This window comes from Chenopodium album, chromosome 6, assembly GCF_948465745.1.
Source record: "Chenopodium album chromosome 6, dcCheAlbu1.1, whole genome shotgun sequence".
NCBI classification, from domain to species: domain Eukaryota; kingdom Viridiplantae; phylum Streptophyta; class Magnoliopsida; order Caryophyllales; family Amaranthaceae; genus Chenopodium; species Chenopodium album.
The window spans coordinates 72377409-72399612 of NC_137839.1; the positions used below are offsets into that span (position 1 = coordinate 72377409).

Below are 22204 nucleotides of genomic sequence, written 5' to 3' on the forward strand. Positions count from 1 at the left end.
GTTTAAGTCTACCATTGAGAATAAAAAAAAAACTTGGCTACCATTGAGAAAAAGCCAAAACATGAGGCTACCATTGAGAATTTCCCTAAAATTTTTCATTTTTTCGCCAAATTTCATTGCCAAAAATTTAAATATTTGATTTTTCTAAAGTTATGCCCCTAAAGTTTTTCGGTTTCTAAGCTGTAATCATGCCTTTTTAAACGTCTAAGTTGTGCCTTCAACCTTTGACGTTAACAAATTTTTTTTCTAATTTTTAAATTTTTTTTGAAGTGTTAAACCAATTAGAATGAGGCACGTGCCAAATTAATAACGCCATGACACCATTATTGATAAAATAACTTAACTTTCGTTAACGGATATGGCTGTCAAAGGGTATTGTTGATAAAATATCGTGAGATGGAGAGCACAACTTATAACTTTGAAAATGCACGGGTATAGCTTAGAAACCGCAGAACTTGGGGGGCATAGCTTAAGGAAACCGTTAAATATTTATGAACAACGCCAATGTTTTTTCACAAAACTAAAAGTTTAGGCTTGTTTGGCATCAGTTTTGGTTTTCAGTTTCCTGTTATTTTTAAAACCAAAAACCAAAAACAGGAAACAAGAAAAAGGTGTTCTCACTTTTCTGTTGTCAGTTTTCAAAATTATCATAATTTTAATAAGTTTATATAATTTTTGATTCATTATGGGACACATATCATATACTTTTAGAAAACAAAAAACCAAAAAACAGAAACCCACAGCAATGCCAAACGAACCAATTTCTTGTACTACTTAATAAATTAGTTAAGCGTGTTGAGTTTGATCAGTTAACAGATTGACGTTCAACCCATTTATATAATAGGGTTAGGCGTATTGGTTTTGGGTTACAAATTTTGACCCAAACCTAACCCGTTTAATTTTGTGTCGCGTTAGTGTCGACCTAATTAGTTAAACGAGTCGAGAATTCTTGACCCAAACCCATTTATTTCGTGTCAGGTTGCATTGTTGTGTCAGCTTTTGACAACTCTAGTTCAGCTCCTAATTTCTTTCTCTCATAAAATATTCATTTAAGCTCTATTCAGTTTAGTTTAGTTCAACTCAGTTTAGTAAATGTGAACATACCCTAAATAAAATTTTTCACTGAGTAAATTTTTTTACTAATCTCTCATAAAAATATTGATGATCAAAGTTGTTTCGCCAAATGTGCAAAATTGACTGAAGCTTATTAAAAAACAGAGAGTAATATTTTTTTACTAAGTAATGGTTTGAATAAGGAAAATTAGGCCACTATGGCTTGCTCCGATGTACTGAATACAACTACACTGAACTGATTGAAGCTAAACTAAATTAAACTGAACTAAAATATTTAGAGCTAAATTAAATTAAACTAAACTGAACTGAAATTAAGTTGAGCAGATCTCAAAAGTTAATAGCCGATGCCCCAAGGGTCCCCTAAACGATTACATAAAAAGCAGAAGTATTAAAAATAAGTCAAGCATCTGTCATCGCCAAACTGGCAAACTCATCTACTGTCTCACTACTTCTCCATTAACCTTTCTCTATCTATAAAATAGTGAGGAATCGAAGAAGAAAATTCAGTAAAATTAAAAATTGAAAATGGTGGTAGAATTGTTTGTGTTAGGATGCACTGGTATGGTCATGTTCTTTCATGGTGCTCATGTTCTCTTCCATGTCCTCTCTTCTCATGTTGCTCTTCGTTCTCTCAGGTTTTTTCTTCTTCCTTTTTTTTTTTTCCTTGAAATAAATTCATCATATAATATAATTGGGTTTGATGTATTTATTTACTCCATTATTTACATATTGCAGTTTCCTTGGATTTGTTGGATGGTGAATTCAACAGATTACAGATGAGAGGTGGTGATCACTGATCAGAAGATAAACTTAGTTTTGTAGATAATCATTTTGTATCCCTGTTTATTGGATTAATAACAATAATATTCTTATTTTGTAGGACTAATTAATAAAAACTACTCCGTATAAGCCATTTGAAAAAAAAAAAAAAAAAAAAAAAAAACATTTGGTATAATAATAAATATCATTCTAATGATTTCATCCTTTATGTATATTTTAGCACTTGGTATGTTTTTTTATGCACAATTCCATCATACATCGAGTTATCATTCTAACGAACTAGTTGCTTAATCCTATATGTTCTCATCTTTCAATTTTGTTTCGTGGTTGGTTAATGGTTATTCACTGTTATTTATTTATTTATTTATTGTTGGCATTTCATTTCGAAACTCCGTTCAGCCATCGTTTTTGGTGGTTGGTACAAAAGGTACGTACTTTATCGTGTGTATAGACTATAGCCGTATACAAAGTGATATGCTGCTTGGTCACCCAAATTTCATGAATAATTGACGTTTAGTCTGTATGTGACTTAGGGTGACTAAGTCTGTTGTATAAGTAAAACCATGTAGGTACGTGCTTTATCGTGTGTATAGACTACAGCCGTATATAAATTAAAGTGATATGCTGCTTGGTCACCCAAATTTCATGAATAATTGACGTTTAGTCTGTATGTGAATAATGTGATTTAGGGTGACTAAGTCTGTTGTATAAGTAACACCACGTAGAATACATCTAACAAATTAAAATTTTCATACTCGAACAACCAATGCCTCTTGAATATGAAGGCAATGAAGCACATATATATATATACATCATGGTGCTTGAAGAAGATTGAATTGTAGCTTGTAGTTTGTTGGTTATGTTGTTTAAGTGGGAAGTAATTACATTAGTAAGTTAGAGTGTTATTTACTTATACTCCTTGAATTGTCTCCTTTATAGAGTTTCTAAATGGCATACCTTTAAAGGACCACTTTAATATGTTCATAAAATTTTCCTAAAAACATCAACCTAAACAAACAAAAAGTTGGTGTTAAATTATGAATCAATTTACTAACTTTTGTGGTGTTGTGTTGATGTAATGATGTGAACTAGTCAAATGAGATGTGTGGTGTGGCTATTTGGGCAAATTTGCATTTTAAAGATATTGGTATAAAGTAGTAATAAATATCATATGCCATGAATGAGTTGGTGCTGACAATTTCTAGATTATCCACTCAACCTAATCCTAATTAATTATGGTCCAATACGTCTTTTTTTTTTTTTTTTTTTTTTTTTTTTTTTTTTTTTGAGGAAATGGTCCAATACGTCTTTGCATTTTATACAAACATGGGAGGGCCCATGGCATATTTTATAAACCAATAATTAGAAGCTAATTTTATAATAGTTGACAATTAATTAACCTATTGCAATAAACTAATAATCTGTGTCAAAAAATAAAAAAATAAAATACAAAAAACAATTTAATAATCGGCCTAAATTTTCTTTTAATAAGAATAATATAGAATATAAAGCCAAACGAAAAATATAGGACCAATGGCATCGTTTTTGTTTTTAGTTTTCTGCTTTTTTACAAAAAAAAAAAAAAAAAAAAATCAAAAAACCAAACACAGGAAACAAGAAAAAAAATGTTTTCACTTTTCTATTGTCGATTTTTTAAATTATCATAATTTTAATAAATTTGACTAATTTTTTATTCATTATATGACATGTATCATGTAATTTTTAAAAATAAAAAACCCTTAAAAACAGAAATCCACAGCACAAAAACGAGTAATTAATAAGTAATAATTTTCTGTATCCATGTTTTTTTTTACAAAAATAATATTACTAATTAAGTAAAAATTTATACTGATATATAGAATAATACTCCCCCCCCCCCCCCCCCCCCCCCCCCGCGTTTTTAAATACTTGCTCAATTTCTATTTTTTGCACTATTCATTTGTCCTACTTTGGCTAATGTTTGTGATTTATACATAAGATAAAATATAGTCTTGTGGGTACTTGTTGGAATCATCTCAATGAATAGATTATTAAATTTCAATTGTTAGAATTTATACTTATTGGTAATTAAAGATATTAGTGATCAAAGATTAGCATCGGCATGTGTGTCCAAGAGAAATGGAGCAAGTATTTAAAAACGGAGGGAGTAATAAATTGTATATGTCACGTGTCAATCTGTATAGTATAATTATATATATATATATATATATATATATATATATATATATATATATATATATATATATATGTATATATATATATTAAGTAATCACTAGTTTTTAGGTCGGGAAATTTCTTGGCTCGAGTTAAGCTTATAATATTTTAACTTGAGATTAAAATTATTAAATTTTATATAAATCACTTTTTCGGAAAAGTGTCAAATGATGTATGAACTTATTGATTTGAAGCACATTTTAATATATTTACTACGTAATAGAAAGTTATTATGTCTTTTTTCTCCCCTAATTTTTCATCATATGATTTCCGCCCTTGTATTATTTTTGAACATTCTCTTTCCTAATTCTTTTGACCCTTCCAAACAATTATTAATTTATTATCCTTTGCTTCACCTTTCACCTTCACTTCATCAATTTTCTTAGTTAAAACTCATCCTACTTCATACTCTCTCCCTTTTTGCATAACACACTTTATTTGACCTAAGTGTGTCATTTGAAAATAAATCGAGGGAATAGTACATAATTTTGATATATTATTCATCTCCATGGTATATATATGTTACATAAACAAACAAAACCAATTTTTAAGGGCTTGTTTGGCATCATTTTTGGTTTTCAGTTTCCTGTTTTTTTGAAAACCAAAAACCAAAAACAGGAAACATGAAAAAGGTGTTTCCACTTTTCTGTTGTCAGTTTTCAAAATTATTATAATTTAAATATGTTAAAATAATTTTTGATTCATTATGGGACATATATCCTATACTTTTAAAAAACAAAAAACAGAAAACCACAGCAATGCCAAACGAATCCTATTACGAAAATCACTTTGCATCACTTTTTTTAATTATCTTGATAAAATTTTATTCTTATTTTATGTTTAAAAAGTCAACAGTTTAATTATGGAATTATAATGCTTTTGACTATTCTAATTTGGAATAATTAATAGAATCATAGCAAATTGGGGAATTTAAGAGGGAGGGGGGGGGGGGTGTTTGTTGCCCACAAACCAAATTGGTCCAAACCCAATTAATTATCACTTCAACCAAACCTAAATGCTACCTTTAAGGCCAAAGTCAAAGTCATGGGTCAAATCCCTTACCACTTAAGATGTTGTTCAAAATACAAAGGCATATGATATATGAAAACATTCAACAGTATCAATTTCATGGGTAGGGTAACCATGAAAATAACCTACTATTTTTAGAACAATGCATTTGGATTTTGGAGTCTTGAAGATATTGGATGGAAATTTCAAAAAGGAAATTGAACTGATAGATATTAAATTTGATTATTTAATGATTGTCATTTTGCAATTGTCGATGACCATATCTCATCTTATGCCACATCAAGGGAACATCAAAGTAGCCATTTATATTGTTTCAAAAAAAAAAAAAAAAAAAAAAAAAAAAAAAAAAAAAAAAAAACAACTAAGAGTAGCCATTTATACATGTACTACAAATATGTTATTTCTCACAAAAAAATAAATAAATAAAAAAATAAAAATAAAAATAAAATCATAGGTCGAGGAATCATTGATAGTTGAAAGAAAAAGTTGTTTAAATCATTCAATCATACGTAGTAAATATCTTAGATACTTTAGGTTGATCATTTTTTCCATGGCCCTAATTTAACCTCCAAGTCTCTATAAGAAAGATTTATTGATCTTGTATAGTTGTCACTTCAAAAACTAATAACATGACTCCTAGCTCAAACAATCTTCTTTTTGGGTCTAAAACGTAATCCGGCTTATAAATAACTCTATTAAATCTAAATACTTTAATACTTTTGTTTCAGTTGTATGTTAAACATACATAATAAACTATCAAATAATGTTAAAAGAAAATTAATTATTATATAAAAAGTTAAATGTATTGATGAATGGAAGTATATAAACAAATGAGTCTCAACAATATGACCACTAAATATAGCAATGAGAAAAAAAAAAAAAAAATCAACGACTTTTTCATCATAAACCACTAAGTTTTAACGTAATTTACCATATGCAAACTTTTAAATTCTCCATATACCATTCAGTTTAACAAAAATGTCACAACAAACCCTTTTTCTTAACTTCATTAGTCATTAAGAGTTAAATATGTCACGTGGCAGCCTCTAATTAGCTCTAATTTAAACTAATTAATTAATTAAGAAACTTTTACGTACAAAAATTAATGAAAAAAAATCAAACCACCACCAACTACCAGCCGTCTCCCCGCCCCCACAACCGCCACCCAGCCCAGCCCCTCGCCACCTGCTCCCAGCCTTGAACCACCACCGCGCCGGTGCCGCCCCTTACCTAGCCTTGTGTTGGTGCCTGCATCCCTCCCTTGAACCACCATACCCAACCCAAATGCTCTCTCCTCCCAGCCAAAAATGCCTCCTCCTTGCAGCCTTCCACCTAAGTCGAAACCCACCATGTTGAAACCCAACGCCAAAGGCCCAAATCCCCCTCCCTCACTCGCCACCGCCTAATTTAGCTGCAAACAACCAACCCCAAAACCCAAAATCAAAACCCTAGAATTTGATTTTGGGGTTTTAGGGTTTTGGGGTGGTGGTTCACAAGGGGGAAAAGGGTCGAGGTGTTAGAGGGAGGGGTGACTTAGGTTCGCCGACATGGGGAATTGGTTTGGGTGTCGGTGGTTGAGGAGTGAGATTTTTTCAAGGGAAGGAGAGGGTTTTAAGGTGGTGGGATAGTGGTGGTGGATGCTGGCTGGGTCGGATTTCGCGCCGGCGGGCGGTGTCACGACAAGGTGGTGGCTGGCTGTTTATCTTTTTTTAATTAAATTGAATAATTTAAAAGGGAAAATTATATGTTGCCACGTGGCCTTATTAGCCTTAATGACTAACGGTGTTAACGCCCTCTAGTCATTAATGGCATGTTGTGACATTTTTGTTAAACTGAATGGTATATGGTGAATTTGAAAGTTTTTTATGGTATATGATGAATTACGTTAAAACACAATGGTTGAATGGTATACAATGGAAAAGGCGAAAAATCAATATTTTCAAATTACAGTGTAATCCATTGAGCTTTGGCTCAGTTTGATATAAATTGACTTGGCGTGGGTGAAATCGACTAATCACTCACCAATTATATTGTACTTGACTAAATTCATACAAGTATTTTGCAGTTTTTAAGTTTGTTTCAGATTAAAGGGGAGGTTTTTTTTTTTTTTTCAAATGTCAATATTAATAAATTGAAACACAGAAAGCAAGTCTTTCAAAAAAAGAAAATTACTAAAAGCAATAGACAAAAGTCTAGATGACTTTAATTATTCCGAAGTGATCAAAAGAATTTAAGCTTTGTAATAGGATCCTTAAAATCAGAACCTAATTACTTTTTCTGGTACTTCTAGTGAATCATATATGCATGGGCTTTTCATTTATGTTTCATATTGTTAAAAAAAAAAAAAGTAAAAAACTATAGTGTTGTGAGAGCCACAACAAGATATAGATATTATTTTATCTCATGTATTGAATTCCACACTTTCTAAAGCAACTAAACTACGTTATTTTACCTTGCTCTCATCATCTTACGATGAAAAATACGTAGTTATTCCAAGCTATGCAACGAGGTCGCCCAATATGTGTTTTGTCATAGAATAAATAAAATTTATTTAGCAACTAAACTAGCGGACATCCATTCACTTATTACCTAAGTGTCGGGAATGGATCTCATACAGTACATTCCTTTGCCGCGAATAATATGTAACAGGTACGTAGTATTGAAGACGGAGTACCACATTATAAGTTGCAACATTGAGAGTTTCATATTGATTTTACTTAATTGTGTTAGTTTGTGTTCGAGTCAACTAATGGATCATGAACATTCGTCGTCTATTTTCCCTCCAAACAACTCTTAACCAACGATTTTACCTACCACTCAAAAATTTCCCTCTTTTTCTCTCCCCAAATTCATTCTCTCCAAAAAACTTCCACACATTACCCAGATTTAGCGAAAATCATCAATCTGATTATTTCAATAATTTATCTGAAAAGGGTTTTATTTCTCCTATCTTTGTACCCTTTTCTGAGCATTTATCATATTGCTGCCAAACCAAGTCGCTTGGTCCTGGATTACAAGTTCATGCTCAATTAACTAAAACTGGGTTGTTGATCGATGTGAAACTTCGGAACCATTTGATTAATTTATACTCAAAATGTCGAGTTTTCGGGTATGCCCGCAAACTGCTCGACGAAAGTCCTGAACCAGACTTGGTTTCTTGGTCAGCTATTATATCTGGGTATGTCCAAAATGGGATGCCCAAGGAAGCCCTTTTGGCTTTTCAGGAAATGCACTCTTTGGGTATAATTTGTAATGAATTCGCTTTTTCGAGTGCACTTAAGGCTTGTGGAATTAGGGAGGATTTGAGGTATGGGAAGCAAATTCATAAGTTGGCATTGGTTGCAGGGTTTGGTTTTGATGTTTTTGTTGCGAATACCTTGGTAGTTGTTTATGCAAAATGCAGAGAGTTTGAGGATTCAAGGAGGTTATTTGATGAAATTCCCGAAAGGAGTGTTGTTTCATGGAATGCTTTGTTTTCTTGTTATGTGCAAGGGTATTTTTTCGAAGAGGCGATTTGTTTGTTCAATGAAATGGTTTCGACTAATATGAGACCAAATGAGTTTAGTCTCTCGAGTATGCTGAATGCCTGTGCAGGAAAAGGGGATGTTACTTTGGGAAGAAAAATTCATGGGTACTTAATAAAGTTTGGACATGAAGCTGATCAGTTCTCAGCAAATGCACTTGTTGATATGTATGCTAAAGTCGGAGAAATTAAAGGTGCTCTTCTTGTATTTGAGAATGTTAAGGATCCAGATATTGTTACTTGGAATGCCATTATTGCCGGTTCTGTGCTTCACAAAGAACATGAGTTGGCTTTGGAATTGTTTGGTCTGATGAATAGTTTGGGTGTGTATCCAAATTTATTCACATTATCGAGTGCCCTAAAAGCTTGTGCAGGATTAGAACTGAAAGACTTGGGTAGACAGCTTCATTCCACTTTGATTAAGATGGATACAAATGCAGATTTGTTTACTGGTGTTGGCCTGCTTGATATGTATTCCAAATGTGGTTCAATGGACGAGGCAAAGACTGTTTTTAAATCAATATCAGAGAAAGACTTGATTGCATGGAATGCTATGATCTCAGGTTACTCATCAAAGGGAGATGATAAAGAAGCTTTAAGAATTTTCATTGAGATGTATAAAGAGGGAGTAGGTTTTAATAAGACTACATTATCAGCAGTCCTCAAATGCATAACTAGCTTGCAGGAAATTGATGTTTGTCAGCAAGTTCACGCAATTTCCATAAAATCAGGTCTTCAATCTGATAATTATGTTGTGAATAGCCTTGTTGACTCATATGGGAAGCTTGGCAACATAAAAGATGCGGCAAAGAAATTTCATGAATCTAAAATAGGAGATTTGGCATCTTTTACTTCCATGATTACGGCTTATTCTCAGTTTGGACTAGGTGAAGAAGCGCTGAAGATTTATAAGGAAATGCAAGCTATAGGTGTATTGCCAGATCCTTTTGCTTGCAGTGCTCTCTTAAATGCATGTGCTAATTTATCTGCCTACGAACAAGGAAAACAAATGCATGTTCATGTATTAAAACTTGGGTACATGTCTGACACCTTTGCTGGGAATTCCCTTGTTAACATGTATGCTAAATGTGGATGTATAGATGATGCAACCCTTTCCTTCTCAAGGCTAAGTGAAAAAGGAATAGTGTCATGGTCTGCTATAATCGGAGGACTTGCTCAACATGGGCATGGAAAAGAAGCACTACGATTATTTGATCAGATGGTTGAGGATGGTGTTTGCCCAAACCATGTTACTTTAGTCAGTGTCCTATGTGCATGCAGTCACACGGGTATGGTTGAAGAAGCCAAAGAATACTTCCAGTCAATGGAAAGATTATATGGCATAAAGCCTACTCAAGAACATTATGCTTGCATGATTGATATCCTTGGTCGAGCTGGGAAATTAGATGAAGCATTAGAGCTTGTGAACAAAATGCCATATGAAGCAAATGGAGCAGTATGGGGAGCACTTCTTGGTGCTGCAAAAATTCACAAGAACGTGGAGCTAGGACAACGTGCAGCGGAGAAGCTTTTTGCCCTTGAGCCAGAGAAATCTGGCACGCACATTCTGCTGGCCAACCTGTATGCATCAGCTGGAATGTGGCAGAATGTTTCAGAAATGAGGAAAATGATGAAAGAAACCAAGGTTAAGAAGGAGCCTGGAATGAGTTGGGTTGAGGTGAAAGATAAGATTCACACTTTTATTGTAGGAGATAATAGCCACCCCAGAAGTGTGGAAATATATGCAAAGTTGAATGAGATTAAAGATCTCATGATGAAGGAAGGGTATGTACCTATGCTGGAGACTGATCTCCATGATGTTGAACAAAGTGAAAAGGAGTTGCTGCTGCTTCATCATAGTGAAAAACTCGCTGTTGCTTTTGCACTTATAGCAACCCCACCAGGTACTCCCATTAGGGTCAAGAAGAATCTTCGGATTTGCTTGGATTGCCATACAGCTTTCAAGTTCATCTGTAAGATAGTCTCTAGAGAGATTATTGTCAGAGATACAAACAGGTACCATCATTTCAAAGATGGTTCATGTTCCTGTGGAGATTACTGGTAATATTGAATTGCAGAAGATTACAGGAATCACATAAATGAAGAACAAAACATTTTCCTTCACTTACAAATGTTTAGTTCTCTGTTTTAATGTTATACAGAGTTGTGTTTTGCTGTATATCTACAGATATAGAGATGAAATGCTTCAAAATGTTTCTCCACTTTGTTCCAAGGAAGGATCAGCTTCTTCTGGGAATAGTAGCAAAAGAATCTTTAAAGTGTGATCTAACCATTTCTTGCTTCTATTTCTTAGTTTTATGCATCTAATGTGATAATATATTACCTCTAGTATATGTGCCTGGTACTCGATGCTCCATGAATTTGGACAATTGGAAACTTAAAATTAGACCATAAGCGGGATTTTTTTTTTTTTTTTTTTTTTTTTTTTTTTTTTTTTTTTAATGTGTAGCAGGGTTTGCCATTTGCATAATACCTGTCGAGTCTGAATAACATAGACTACAGCATATTCTGCATATCTTGTGAGTACAAATATATTCTCTAGTTGGAAAGACAGTAAGACAGAAATGCAAGTACATTACATGTGTCTGGATTGCTTATAGAACTACAGAAGTTTACTGGTACATTGAATGAATACATATATTTACAAAACATAATGTAGTCTGCACCTTGATAACCTGGTATAATACAGAGGTGTTGGGCAGTATCCTCCCACCACAAACACACAAATATTAAAAAAAAAAAAAAAAAAGAAAGAAAGAAAAAAAGGGAAAAAGAATAGGCAACCTGCTCCTGAAGGACAGTTAGCCACAAAAAATTTCAGGAACCTAATGAAAACAACTACCAGTATATGAATCTACAGTATTTACTTACAAAAAATAAAAAAAATAAAAATCACTGACTAATGTAAGACATAATTTACATAGACATTGAATCCTCTGAATCTGTAATCATGGTCAACAATGAAAACTTAGCTTTCATGCTGATCTTCCCACCCTGCATACACAGCTTTGCTCCGGTGACCACCCAATATCCAGGATGGTCTTCTGGGCCTCTAACCATTTCCTTGGAATCAACAATACTTGAAAGCTTTGGTGTTGAAGCAGGAGCAGGAGGGCCACCAGGATAGAGGCCTGAGTTTATATCCGGCTTCTGGGGTTCTGGTTGTGGGGTTAATCCTCCACTAAATCGTCCACTGATCTTTGAGAACATCCCTGATTTCCGAGATAAGGTGGTTGATTCATCCCATTCTGATCTGCGAATTTTTGCAGAGGCCACCATGGAAAATCCAAGCCTCAAAAACAGAACCTTTTTCATGCCAACAGGTTTGACCTCAAACCATGCCTTTGTTACAATTGGGGCAGTATCATCAGTAGATAAATGATTATGCTCAACTGGGGCAGTGTAAACATGGGAAAACATGCTCCATTTGATAGGTTCTATGTAGTCTTTTTCTAGATGTTGATCACTATGTTGGCTGGTGTGATCATCAGAAAGTTGGATGATCTTTGGAAGAGCTGAAAGATGCTGGAGATGGATTGCAAGACGGTCACTCTTCTTACCTTCCAGGAAAAGCCGTATTCCAGTAACAGGTCTATTTCCAGTGTCCACCGGCACAACATTGACATAAAGCTTAGGACCCATTAATGCATATGGCAATGATGGAGATGCATCTTTCTTTCGTCTAAGGCTTAATGGAAGATCACCATATGCAGGAGCCCACTGCCGAGGCAACTGGTACTCAAGAAATTCAGCAAGGTCATCAATAGGTGGCTTATCTGCACATATATAAGCACATAACTTACTTTTAGTGTAAATACAAATGAGACATAAAATGACATGATCCCCCTGGTTATTCACATATCACAATTATGTTTGTCTAAGCTAGTTACTTATAAAATTCCACCAGGTATTTAGGTCTAAAAATCCGGGTGAGTTTGATCAATAGATTTGGTAGGCTGTTTCGCTTCAACCTTAAAATCAAAAGAAAAAGTGGCAAGTGTAGCAGAACACTCACATCTGAGATACAGATTTACAGCATGACTGAGAAAACCACAGCCCTGAACTCCAGATAACAGTGATGTTATGGGCACAAATGACATGGATATAACATTTGGTGACTCGGCTATAGTTGAAAGCCACTGTTTGTGATTTCCGATATCAACACCTCCCCTACGAACTGCAATACTCAGAAGATCCTGCAGATATATGACAATACTGGTTTATGTCTAATCTTGTGACACTATTTACTTAACATGATTTACTATCACTAACATAAAAAAGGATCACGTAAGTCTCACCTCATTCTTTGAATGTGAAGTAACAGAAGGCCGAAATGATTGAGCCAAAGATGCTTGGAACTGCCAGTTAGTCCGGATTTTATCCTACAAGAACAAAAGGAAGCCAAGAAGAGTTAAGACTGCAACTCTTTCCCTAGAAGCTTAATAAAAAATAATCGAACAATTGGATATGTTAGTGATCTACAAGCACTTTCTTTTGGTAATTTAACCCAAGAAAAGAAACATAATAGTACAACTCGATAAATATGCAGCAAGAGACCAGCAAAATCTTTAAAGGCTGGAAATTTTAAGTTACTTGTCTGATAATCTGAACACTTTGTATGAAGTGTAGATAAGCAAGGAAACATAAAAACACTCTAGCAGTTAGCAAAAAGTCTTTTGTCCTGACTGAACCCTAGATAGTCTGCCTGATGCTTCTACTGAAATAAATCTGAGGATTTTGTTAATTTATGATCAAGAAACCTCCAATTTTCAAACTTAAGCTCGAAAGACTATCGAAATTTGTAACTCAGTCTCAAACTAGAATGGCTCCTTCAAGCCTGTGAGCTATAAAACAACTTCAAGGACAGAAGTCATGACTTATAGAGGTTTGACCTACAGTCACTCTTACACTCCGAGCACAAAGTTAAAGTACTTGAGTCCTAACTTATTATTTTCAGGTACTGATATAACAGTAAGAACACCCTAGCTAAGATATAGGGTATCCCAAAACCATAATCCGAATTAGCATCCATCCAAGCATAGGTTGATCAAGTACTTATAAGTCGTTGCAAGCATTCAAAGCAGTGAACCTCAACAGGAATGATACTAGACTCTGACCTCAGGAACAAATCATGTGATCTAGTACTAAATGCTTAGAAGAAAGACTTTCAACCATTATCAGGCCATAAGACTGCTTTTTGGTTGCTGATTAGCATGTCTTATACGGCTTTCTTCCAGAGCAGTTTACTCAGCTTTGAGGATGCCGGCTTGCAGAACCTTGTAAGCCAAGGATTCCTAAGGATAAAAGCCTAGGCACGATGTAATACAGTCTGTGGCAAGCCATCCCCTTACACCCTCCCTCAGCTTAAAACCTCGACATAGTTCAGTATAGGGAGAGGAAAAGTATAGCTGTGTGTTTCTCTGCAAAAGTCTGAGGTGATTGTATAGCAGACAATGACCTTTTTCTTCTGTAATAAGGGTAGTAAAGAGTACTGCATTATCTTACAGGGATCCAATCAGCAGTCATTTTCCACAACAATGTAAGATTTGAGCCAACATTCAGGAAGTTATGCAATTGAAATTATAAGTTTATAACAAGAACAAATTTATAGGCAGTAAGACACAATGTACCTTCGGCTTTCCATGTGCTTTAGGGGTCTGTAAATCTTCAGAAAATCTTTCATCAGCAAGCTTCTTGAGTACATTCTGCACCTCAGCTGGTTCAAGAGGTGAGCTCTTTAGCTGCTTGATGTGTATTACATCTTTACCTCCCATCTTTACCCCGACAACGATATGAGTACCATATTTTTCAATGAACCTGAAATACAAGTTACTAGATTGGTAAGACATAAACTAATCCCAACATCAAACTATATTCAGCAATAACATTCTGCTAGTGGAGATTTCTGTTGTAGCATGCATCAACAAGAGCCTCTTACTACAGGGTTGACCCGTAGAAGATACTCAAAATATAATACAACCTCCGTTACATATTATGTGTAATTTTTTGGTATTATTTATGAGATATAAAAAAATTCAAAAGTTGCACATAATTTGTTACAGAGGTAGTAGAAAAATAAACTCGTTCCATTACATTTTATGTTCATTAACCCTTCAGAACAAAATTTCAACATATGAATGCTTATCATTATTCATTAAGCAATCATGCAACATAAAATGAGAACAATGTACAAAGTAGATCCTTACGCAGCAAGAGCAGCAGGGTCCCATGACAAAGGCACTTCACGTTTAATATCCTCCGAAAGTGTAATAAGGGACTTTCCAAGCTCAATAGTGTAGAGAGTGATGAAACAACCATCGTAAGCAAGGGTTTTCGTTACACCTGCATCCTTCTGCCAGCAGCCTTTGAAGCTGAACATAACATTGAAATGGCCTGAGGGAATTTTACCAGATAACGAATGGTCTTGGTTGAAGCGTTCTGACATCTGCGATACATAATAAGGCAGAGAATTAGGTAATAGTTTTACAGGTGCATTTTCTTCCTGAGCTCACTCCTCATAAATTAACGGGAAATTCCCTGTTTCTCATGGTCTTGGCAGGGAGCTGGTTAATGCTTTGCCTTTAGGCCGGCCTGTCAAGGAAGATAGGCATTTCATGATTGAACTAAATTATAAAAGTATAGTTGGCATAGAATTTTCTGTAGAACAATGTAAACCAGTGTTGCACATAATTTACTGTGGTAATGTTAGATTATAATCACAATTGCTTATCTCTTATTGTTTCGTCTTGTTTAAGTTTATACACCAATTTACATCTATATAGACGTGCTTTTGATACCATGATACTTGGTATCATGTTGCAATACATTGACATATACATGAAACTAACAACCATCCTGTGTCGCGGATTCTTCAGGGCAGACATTATATACACAGCCTTAGGGCCTGTTCTGATTGTTTGAACTGAGCTGATCTGAACTAAACTTATTAGAGGTGAACTCAACTGAACTTATTAGAGCCGAATAGAACTGAACTGAACTGAACTTATTAGAGTTGAATAGAACTGAACTGAACTAAAAATAATCGTATCAGAACAGGTCCTTATTTTCTAACCGACCAAGACTAATAAAAATTCAAAATATGTGTAAGACTGCATCATTCACACAGTAGATACACATAACTAGTTGGTCAAAGGAGTGACTTTCGAATTAATTTTCAATGTGCATCAGTACATAGATTGTTATCTTAGTATGTTAAACATGCATAACAGTCAAGACCTTATGTCCAAAGTTGGAAAAAAAAAAGGGTCATTAAAGACATTAGAGTATAAGATATAGGGAAATATATACTACACCGTTTTTCATCAATTGACACGTTTTGACTTTTGCAGTATTCACACACTATCCTTTGTGTTTTATATGTAATGAAAAATATAGTCATGTGATATGTTGTTAGGTTCGTCACGATGTATATTTTTAAAATATAAACTTTTTTTAATTTTTGCTTATCGACAATTAAAGATATTGATGGTTGAATTTGTGTATTGACACAAGTGAGTAAAGAAATGTGTCAACTAAAAAGAAACGGAAAAACTATATAAACAAGTACTTCGACACAGAATACTACAGAGTACGGCGTATTTTTTTATAGGGTTAATGACACAGAATACTAATTCTCCTAGTCTCCTTAGTTCTCGTAAAAAAAAAATGTTAATTTTATTAAATTAGGGGCGAGTATATTTAATTAGTGGCAAGATATGTATAAGTGTCTAGAATTTTTATCATACTTCCATTTTAGTGGTCTTATTGAGCATGAAGTTCTATATAAACAAAAATACCAACAACAATTGTACGAGAAATTCTTAGGTCCACAAATGTATCGAAAGCAATGTAACATGTTTTTATTTTCTTTTTTTTTTGACCCAACAATATAACATGTTACACCATATTTTTCTATCCTTAATTATGTGACTTATGTCCCAAGTTGGCCATCAAAATACAATCACTTTTATTGGTCTAGAGAACGGTGACGTGGCCCTCAGGATACCTAGGAACTCCTCAACCAAACACAAATTTCAAAACTTACTTCTCTAATCCCTAAACAAATTTTGATCAAAATGAAAATGATTTTGGCACACCAAAATTGATTTTGACACACCTTTACGTGAAAAGAGCATAAAAATTAATTTAAGGTGTGCCAAAATTAACTAAAGGTATGCTAAAATTAATTTCCATAAAATATTAAAACATAACTCGAATAACTAACTACGGAGTACTTTGTATAGATATTAACTAATTTTAGTGTATTAAACTTTTATATCTAAAATCAAATTCCGTCCACACAAACGAAAAAAAAAAAGTGTTATTACCTGATTAAAAGACAAGACATCGGACCGAAATCGAGTACGCTCGCCCTTATCAGACTTAATAGAAGACGGAACATTAGGCACAACAATTCCACCAGGCAAAACCAAATCTCTAGTCAAACTATGATCAATTTCAATCAATCTTGAATCTGAAGGTCCAGCTTTACAAGAAGTTAATCGGAGATCCGTAGTAAGATCATACCCGTACCCGATTACTCGAACCGCCATCTCGGCTATCGATTGAGGGTCCATATTTCTCATACTACCCATGTTTTTATTTTCTCTGTAACCAAAAACACTAATAATTATTCAATAAAAACTCTGTTTTGGAACTATAAAAGGGTTGTTAGAAAGGTGTGAATTCGAGTGATTATTAAAGTAAACAAAAAGACTGTGAGAAGAGAGAGAGAGAAAGAAAAGGGTGAGTGTTGAATAGTCAGGGTGATGCGTGTTTTGGGTGGAATTGTAGGTTCAATGCAGGTTCCTCTGTTTTGACTGTAAACTTTGATTAAGGTTTGAAATTCTGTTTTGTTTGGTTGAATAGTGGAGTGTAAACTACTTTTATATGCATGGGTCAATCATTTGAATTGGTAATCATTTATATTTATTGGTTTTTTTTTAATAATTACACATTTCTTTTTTATTTTTTTGTCCCATCTTATTACTACAACGTAATCTCTACGTTAGAATTGTTTAGAGTGTGGTTTATTTTCGTCCTGAATTTATATTACGTGCCCTTATAGTGGGTTAGGTTCAAGTTCAATTAGTATAGTGCAAGATTATTCATTGGTAAAAATTTATAAGGATTGAAAAGATGTATTGTTAAATCACAAATGATATAAAATAAGATAGGACGAAGAAAGTATAATTTGTAATTTATTTTCAAGATTTAGATATTCAAATCCGATTTGGATTTAAATACAAGATTTCATTAACATTAGAATCTCTCAAGATTTCAAAAGGGATTAACTTAACAAAGGGATATTATCACCTTGACATCTCACAATTGACAAAATTTTATTGTCTACAGTTCTACCCATATACTATGTATAACGGTATAAGATATGCCCATTTGGCCTTTGGGTAGCTTAACTAAGCTTTATTAGGGCCTGTTCTCTTACGTTGAAGTTCAGTTCAGTTCAGTTCAGTTCTGTTCAATTCAGCTCAGCTCATAATTTTCTTCTCTTATAAAATATTCAGTTCAGCTCAGTTCAGTTCAGCTCAATTCAGTTCAGTTCAGTTGAGTTCAGTCAATGAGAACAGACCCTTAGTTTTTAGATCAAAAATAATAAAATATAAATACAAATTTAACGAGAGCCAACTTAACTATGTTTTTATTTTGCATAGTTAGAAAACGATGGTCAAAGTGAAGTGTAAAATAAGATTAAAATTAATAGATCATCCTCTCGAGGGGTATACCAAATTTTACCATTGTGAAGGATTGAGAGAAGTTGCAGGCTATACATGGATTAATTAACAAGATGTCTTACATTTTTTATCCAATATGCTACTCAATTTTCTCCTCTATATGTAGAAATGGTAGATTTCTCAATGCTTGAACTTTTGAAGAATAATTAGGTCTGTGATAATGTTTTCCACGGAGTACATATTCTAATTCCTTTGATAGAGTTTACCAACAGTAGATTATTATTTTTGTTGAAGGTCTTTCCAAATAACACATATAAATGGGCAAATAAAAGTTTATCAGCCAGATAAATAAATTTTTGTTAATCTGATGGCATTTTTGTAAATATGTTGAAAAAATATGGTTATTTATTCAGTACTTTTGGTGAGCTGTCCAATTACGGTTTGCAACTTGCTTTTAGTATTTGGTAAGAAAATTACACATTTACCCCTCAATTAGTACATGAAAAAACTCATGTACCCCTCCATTGGTACTTGAAAAGACAATTATACTCACAGATAAACAAATTTGTTTATCTAGGAAATTAACTGGGTATAGCTTCACATAAATGTCTGCTTTAGATAAAAGATGAGATAATTAAACACTTTAAAAGGCTAATTTTTTTTATTTTTTTTTTTGAAGAAAAGGCTAAGGGGTTAGTTACCCTTCAATTCTTCATATTGCCATATGATTTCTTGGGAGCGCTTTCTCTCTTAATGATGGGTGCATCAACCCAAACTCGTAATTAATAGTCTTGTAGCTATCTTAAATTTTGGGATGCCTTGGTTGATGGCAACTTGTAGACCTTATCTTCTATCTTAATTCTTGATGAGATGCCTTGGTTTATTGCAACTTGACGAACATGTTGAAGTACTAAAAGCCATGCATGACTCGTTGATACATACTTCTTCGTCTGTTGTTAAATAATTGCAATAATTGTAGTTTTACTCATTCTAATGCACTATTTAACTTTTGAAGTCAACAATTATTTACACATATACATTACTATAAATAGCATTGAAAATCCAATTATCACAATTATTAAAGAACAGATAATAAGTATGAACATAAGTATGAATATAGAATTATCACAAGATAATGTAACACCATTAGCTAGCCAATTGTTTGGCTGCGAAATTCTAAACTTATTATGAATATAGAATTTTTTTATACACGCTAACTTATTAAGAAGGGCAAAGAATGTCTAGAATCTCTAGATTATAACGTTGTCGTTATTTAATTCAAAATGTTGTGGAAATTAATTTTTTGTTTGTTGAATTTGGAGGCTTGTGGGATAGAAGAAAGTAGGCTTACTGGATAGAGCAATATTAAATACATCTTCTACGTATCAAACAATATCATGTAGAATTGTTGATACAAAAAGAGTACTTCTTTTGTTTTTTCTAATATTACAATAATTAACATGGTTCACAAATATTGTAACAATTTTTTTTTTTTTAATTACATGTTTTCGCTCAACTTTCACTAATATTATGAGTATATTATGTCTTTATTTGACTATATTCTCTCCTCATCTTATAATTTGTAGATACCTCTCTTGTTGCAAAGCTAATTTATTTGATAAATTTCTAATGTTTGTGGTTTGAGTTTAAATTTGTAGTGTTTGTGGTTTGAATTCAAATCTTGTAACTGAGATTGTTTGAGAGCAAGGATCTCCTATGCTCATCATTAGCTAGCTTTTGCTCATATTCTCAAGTGCGTACCTAATTTAATATCAACACGTAATAATGTTAAGATATGACTGGAATCTATCTTCACCCATATCTGTAATAATTTCACTAAACATTGCTAAAGGGTAGGTCCATCAGTCCATGAGCAACACCGAATTCTAAGACATATGAGCTTGACATGATTTACAACTTACAACTATCAACTATTTTTAAGCTAAAGGGCTAAAACGAACGATAAAAATATTACAAGTATAATACTCCAAATATATAGGATCCAATAAATTAAGATTAAAATACGTAATTTGAGGGAAAGATAACATAACCTAAATGGATGAAGGTAAAGTTGACGACTTGAGGTAGTTGGCATGTGAGGTATTAGTATCACGGATAGAATAATGTAGGGTAATATGATTATGATTGGTCAAAAATATCAATTCGGTGGTTAAGAAGTTTTTTCACGTTTTTGACGCCCGCGTTTGACTTTCTTCACCCTTTCTTTGTTTATTTATTTCTTGGTTTATTCTTTTCTTTCTTTTTTTTTTTTTTTTTAAAAAAAAAGTTGAAATTAAAATATTTGACAAATTGGAAAGTGATGAAAGCTTTAAGTAAATGATACTGCAGTAGTAGCATAGCAGCCTTGCATTACCATTTATTTTGTCGTTTTTAATTGAGGGGACCTTTAATTTGCGTACTAATTGGGGCATACGTGACTTGACCCGATTATTAAGTCGTTTTTTAGTAACAAATATCTCTTTAGCTTTTTTTTTTTTTTTTTTTGTCTTTGGTAAGTTAGCATTCAAGTCATGTATGGCTGTATATACTGACTTAATTACAATGTAACAATCGGATCGATATACACAAATACGGATTATATACTTCACTCATTTTACAATCATAGAAACACCTTCAATTTTTCTAGAATGTATATACTAATCAATTTTTCTAGTATTTAAAATACTAGAATAATTATTACATATTGTACCATTCTGCACTAATAGAGCGAAAGGTACAAAGGAATGGAAAAACATGGAGAGATTCAGAAATCCTTGTGAGCAAGATATGTTTACAAATGAGGAATCTGAATAACCTAAGGTTAGTGATAGAGTATAAAAACATATTTTTGAGCCTCAATCATCAGATTAAACTTTAAGCTGAGTTGGTCCTTCATCATAATATCAAAGCTAGGCAGCGTGACATAAACGTCACGGGTTCATCAAATCTCATCCCCCCCTCTCCTTTCAAGTGGAATATTTCACGCAAGGTATGCGAAAGGCTCATGCTGCATCCACATTTCAAGCCCAAAGGCCTCTCATGTGAGAGGTAGTGATAGAATATAAAAATATATTCTTGAATCTCATTGACTCCAAACATCATTGCCAACCTTAAATGAGAATTGCTCTTTGCTAATTCTTTCACAATCCAATCCTCTGATTTCATACTGTTATATCGTACTTCCTCCGTTTTTTTAGTTGACACCGTTTGACTTTTACACTATTCACACAACACGCTTTGACTTGCTTTTGTGGTTTATAGAATACGATAAAACATATTCATGTGGGATCTTGTTTGAATCGTTTCAATATTTATTTTATTAATATTCACTTTTTATAATTTTACAATGTTGATAATTAAAGATATTAATCGTTAAAAACGTGCGTTGGCAAGCGTGATAATAGAAAGGAGTCAACTAAAAAAACAGAGGAAGTATAACATGTTCTTGTCTCAGCTTTGTTGTATCAGACGTGTTCTGTTTACCTTATTTTCACTTATATCAAATCTAATAAGTTCAGTTAAGTTCAATTTAAGAAAAATAAGTACTAATAAATTCAATTAAAAAAATAAAAACTGATAAGAGATACTCAAGTTCAAATTATAACTAAAATAAGTTTTGATTAAGTCAAATAAGTGAAAATCAGATGAATAGAACAGACCTTAATATCAACTTTATGCAAATGTTACATTGATTTAACTACGACGAGTAATGGATAATTATGAAGAAAAAAAATAAAATTAAAAAAAAAAAAAAAACTATACACTGACAGATATATTAATTTAGGGGTTGGTCTTATGTATAACTATTATTATGTGCTTCTTCTCTTGTTTTGAATTTGTCTTGGTCAAACCATTACTTAATAAAAAATGG

The 22204-nt window shown here is 33.2% G+C and overlaps 1 protein-coding gene, 1 long non-coding RNA gene and 1 pseudogene across 2 annotated transcripts; 2 read left to right on the forward strand and 1 right to left on the reverse strand.

The window, feature by feature from the left end:
• The first annotated feature begins 1440 nt into the window (after window positions 1-1440).
• Window positions 1441-1953, forward strand: LOC145636258 (uncharacterized). The gene is made up of 2 exons (XR_014114089.1): window positions 1441-1709; window positions 1810-1953. It is a non-coding gene; the product is annotated as an uncharacterized LOC145636258 (long non-coding RNA).
• A 5900-nt stretch (window positions 1954-7853) lies between these two features.
• On the forward strand, window positions 7854-10929 carry LOC145636251 (pentatricopeptide repeat-containing protein At3g12770 pseudogene; annotated as a pseudogene).
• Window positions 10930-11244: 315 nt separating this feature from the next.
• Window positions 11245-17598, reverse strand: LOC145636252 (MACPF domain-containing protein NSL1-like). Its single transcript, XM_081687762.1, has 6 exons — window positions 16969-17598; window positions 14848-15086; window positions 14272-14458; window positions 12940-13023; window positions 12657-12837; window positions 11245-12417 (listed from the first exon to the last, which is right to left on the reverse strand). The coding sequence occupies exons 1-6, from the start codon at window positions 17233-17235 to the stop codon at window positions 11558-11560; spliced, it is 1818 nt and encodes a 605-aa protein (XP_081543888.1). The 5' UTR covers window positions 17236-17598; the 3' UTR covers window positions 11245-11557.
• Window positions 17599-22204: the final 4606 nt, after the last annotated feature.

Coding starts and splice junctions, on each gene's coding strand:
- LOC145636252 (XM_081687762.1), bottom strand. CDS start 17,235: ATGGGTAGTATGAGAAATATGGACCCTCAATCGATAGCCGAGATGGCG. Junction 14,459..14,847: donor GACCCTGCTGCTCTTGCTGC/GTAAGGATCTAC, acceptor CTTGTATTTCAG/GTTCATTGAAAAATATGGTA. Junction 12,418..12,656: donor TGTAAATCTGTATCTCAGAT/GTGAGTGTTCTG, acceptor ATATATGTGCAG/ATAAGCCACCTATTGATGAC.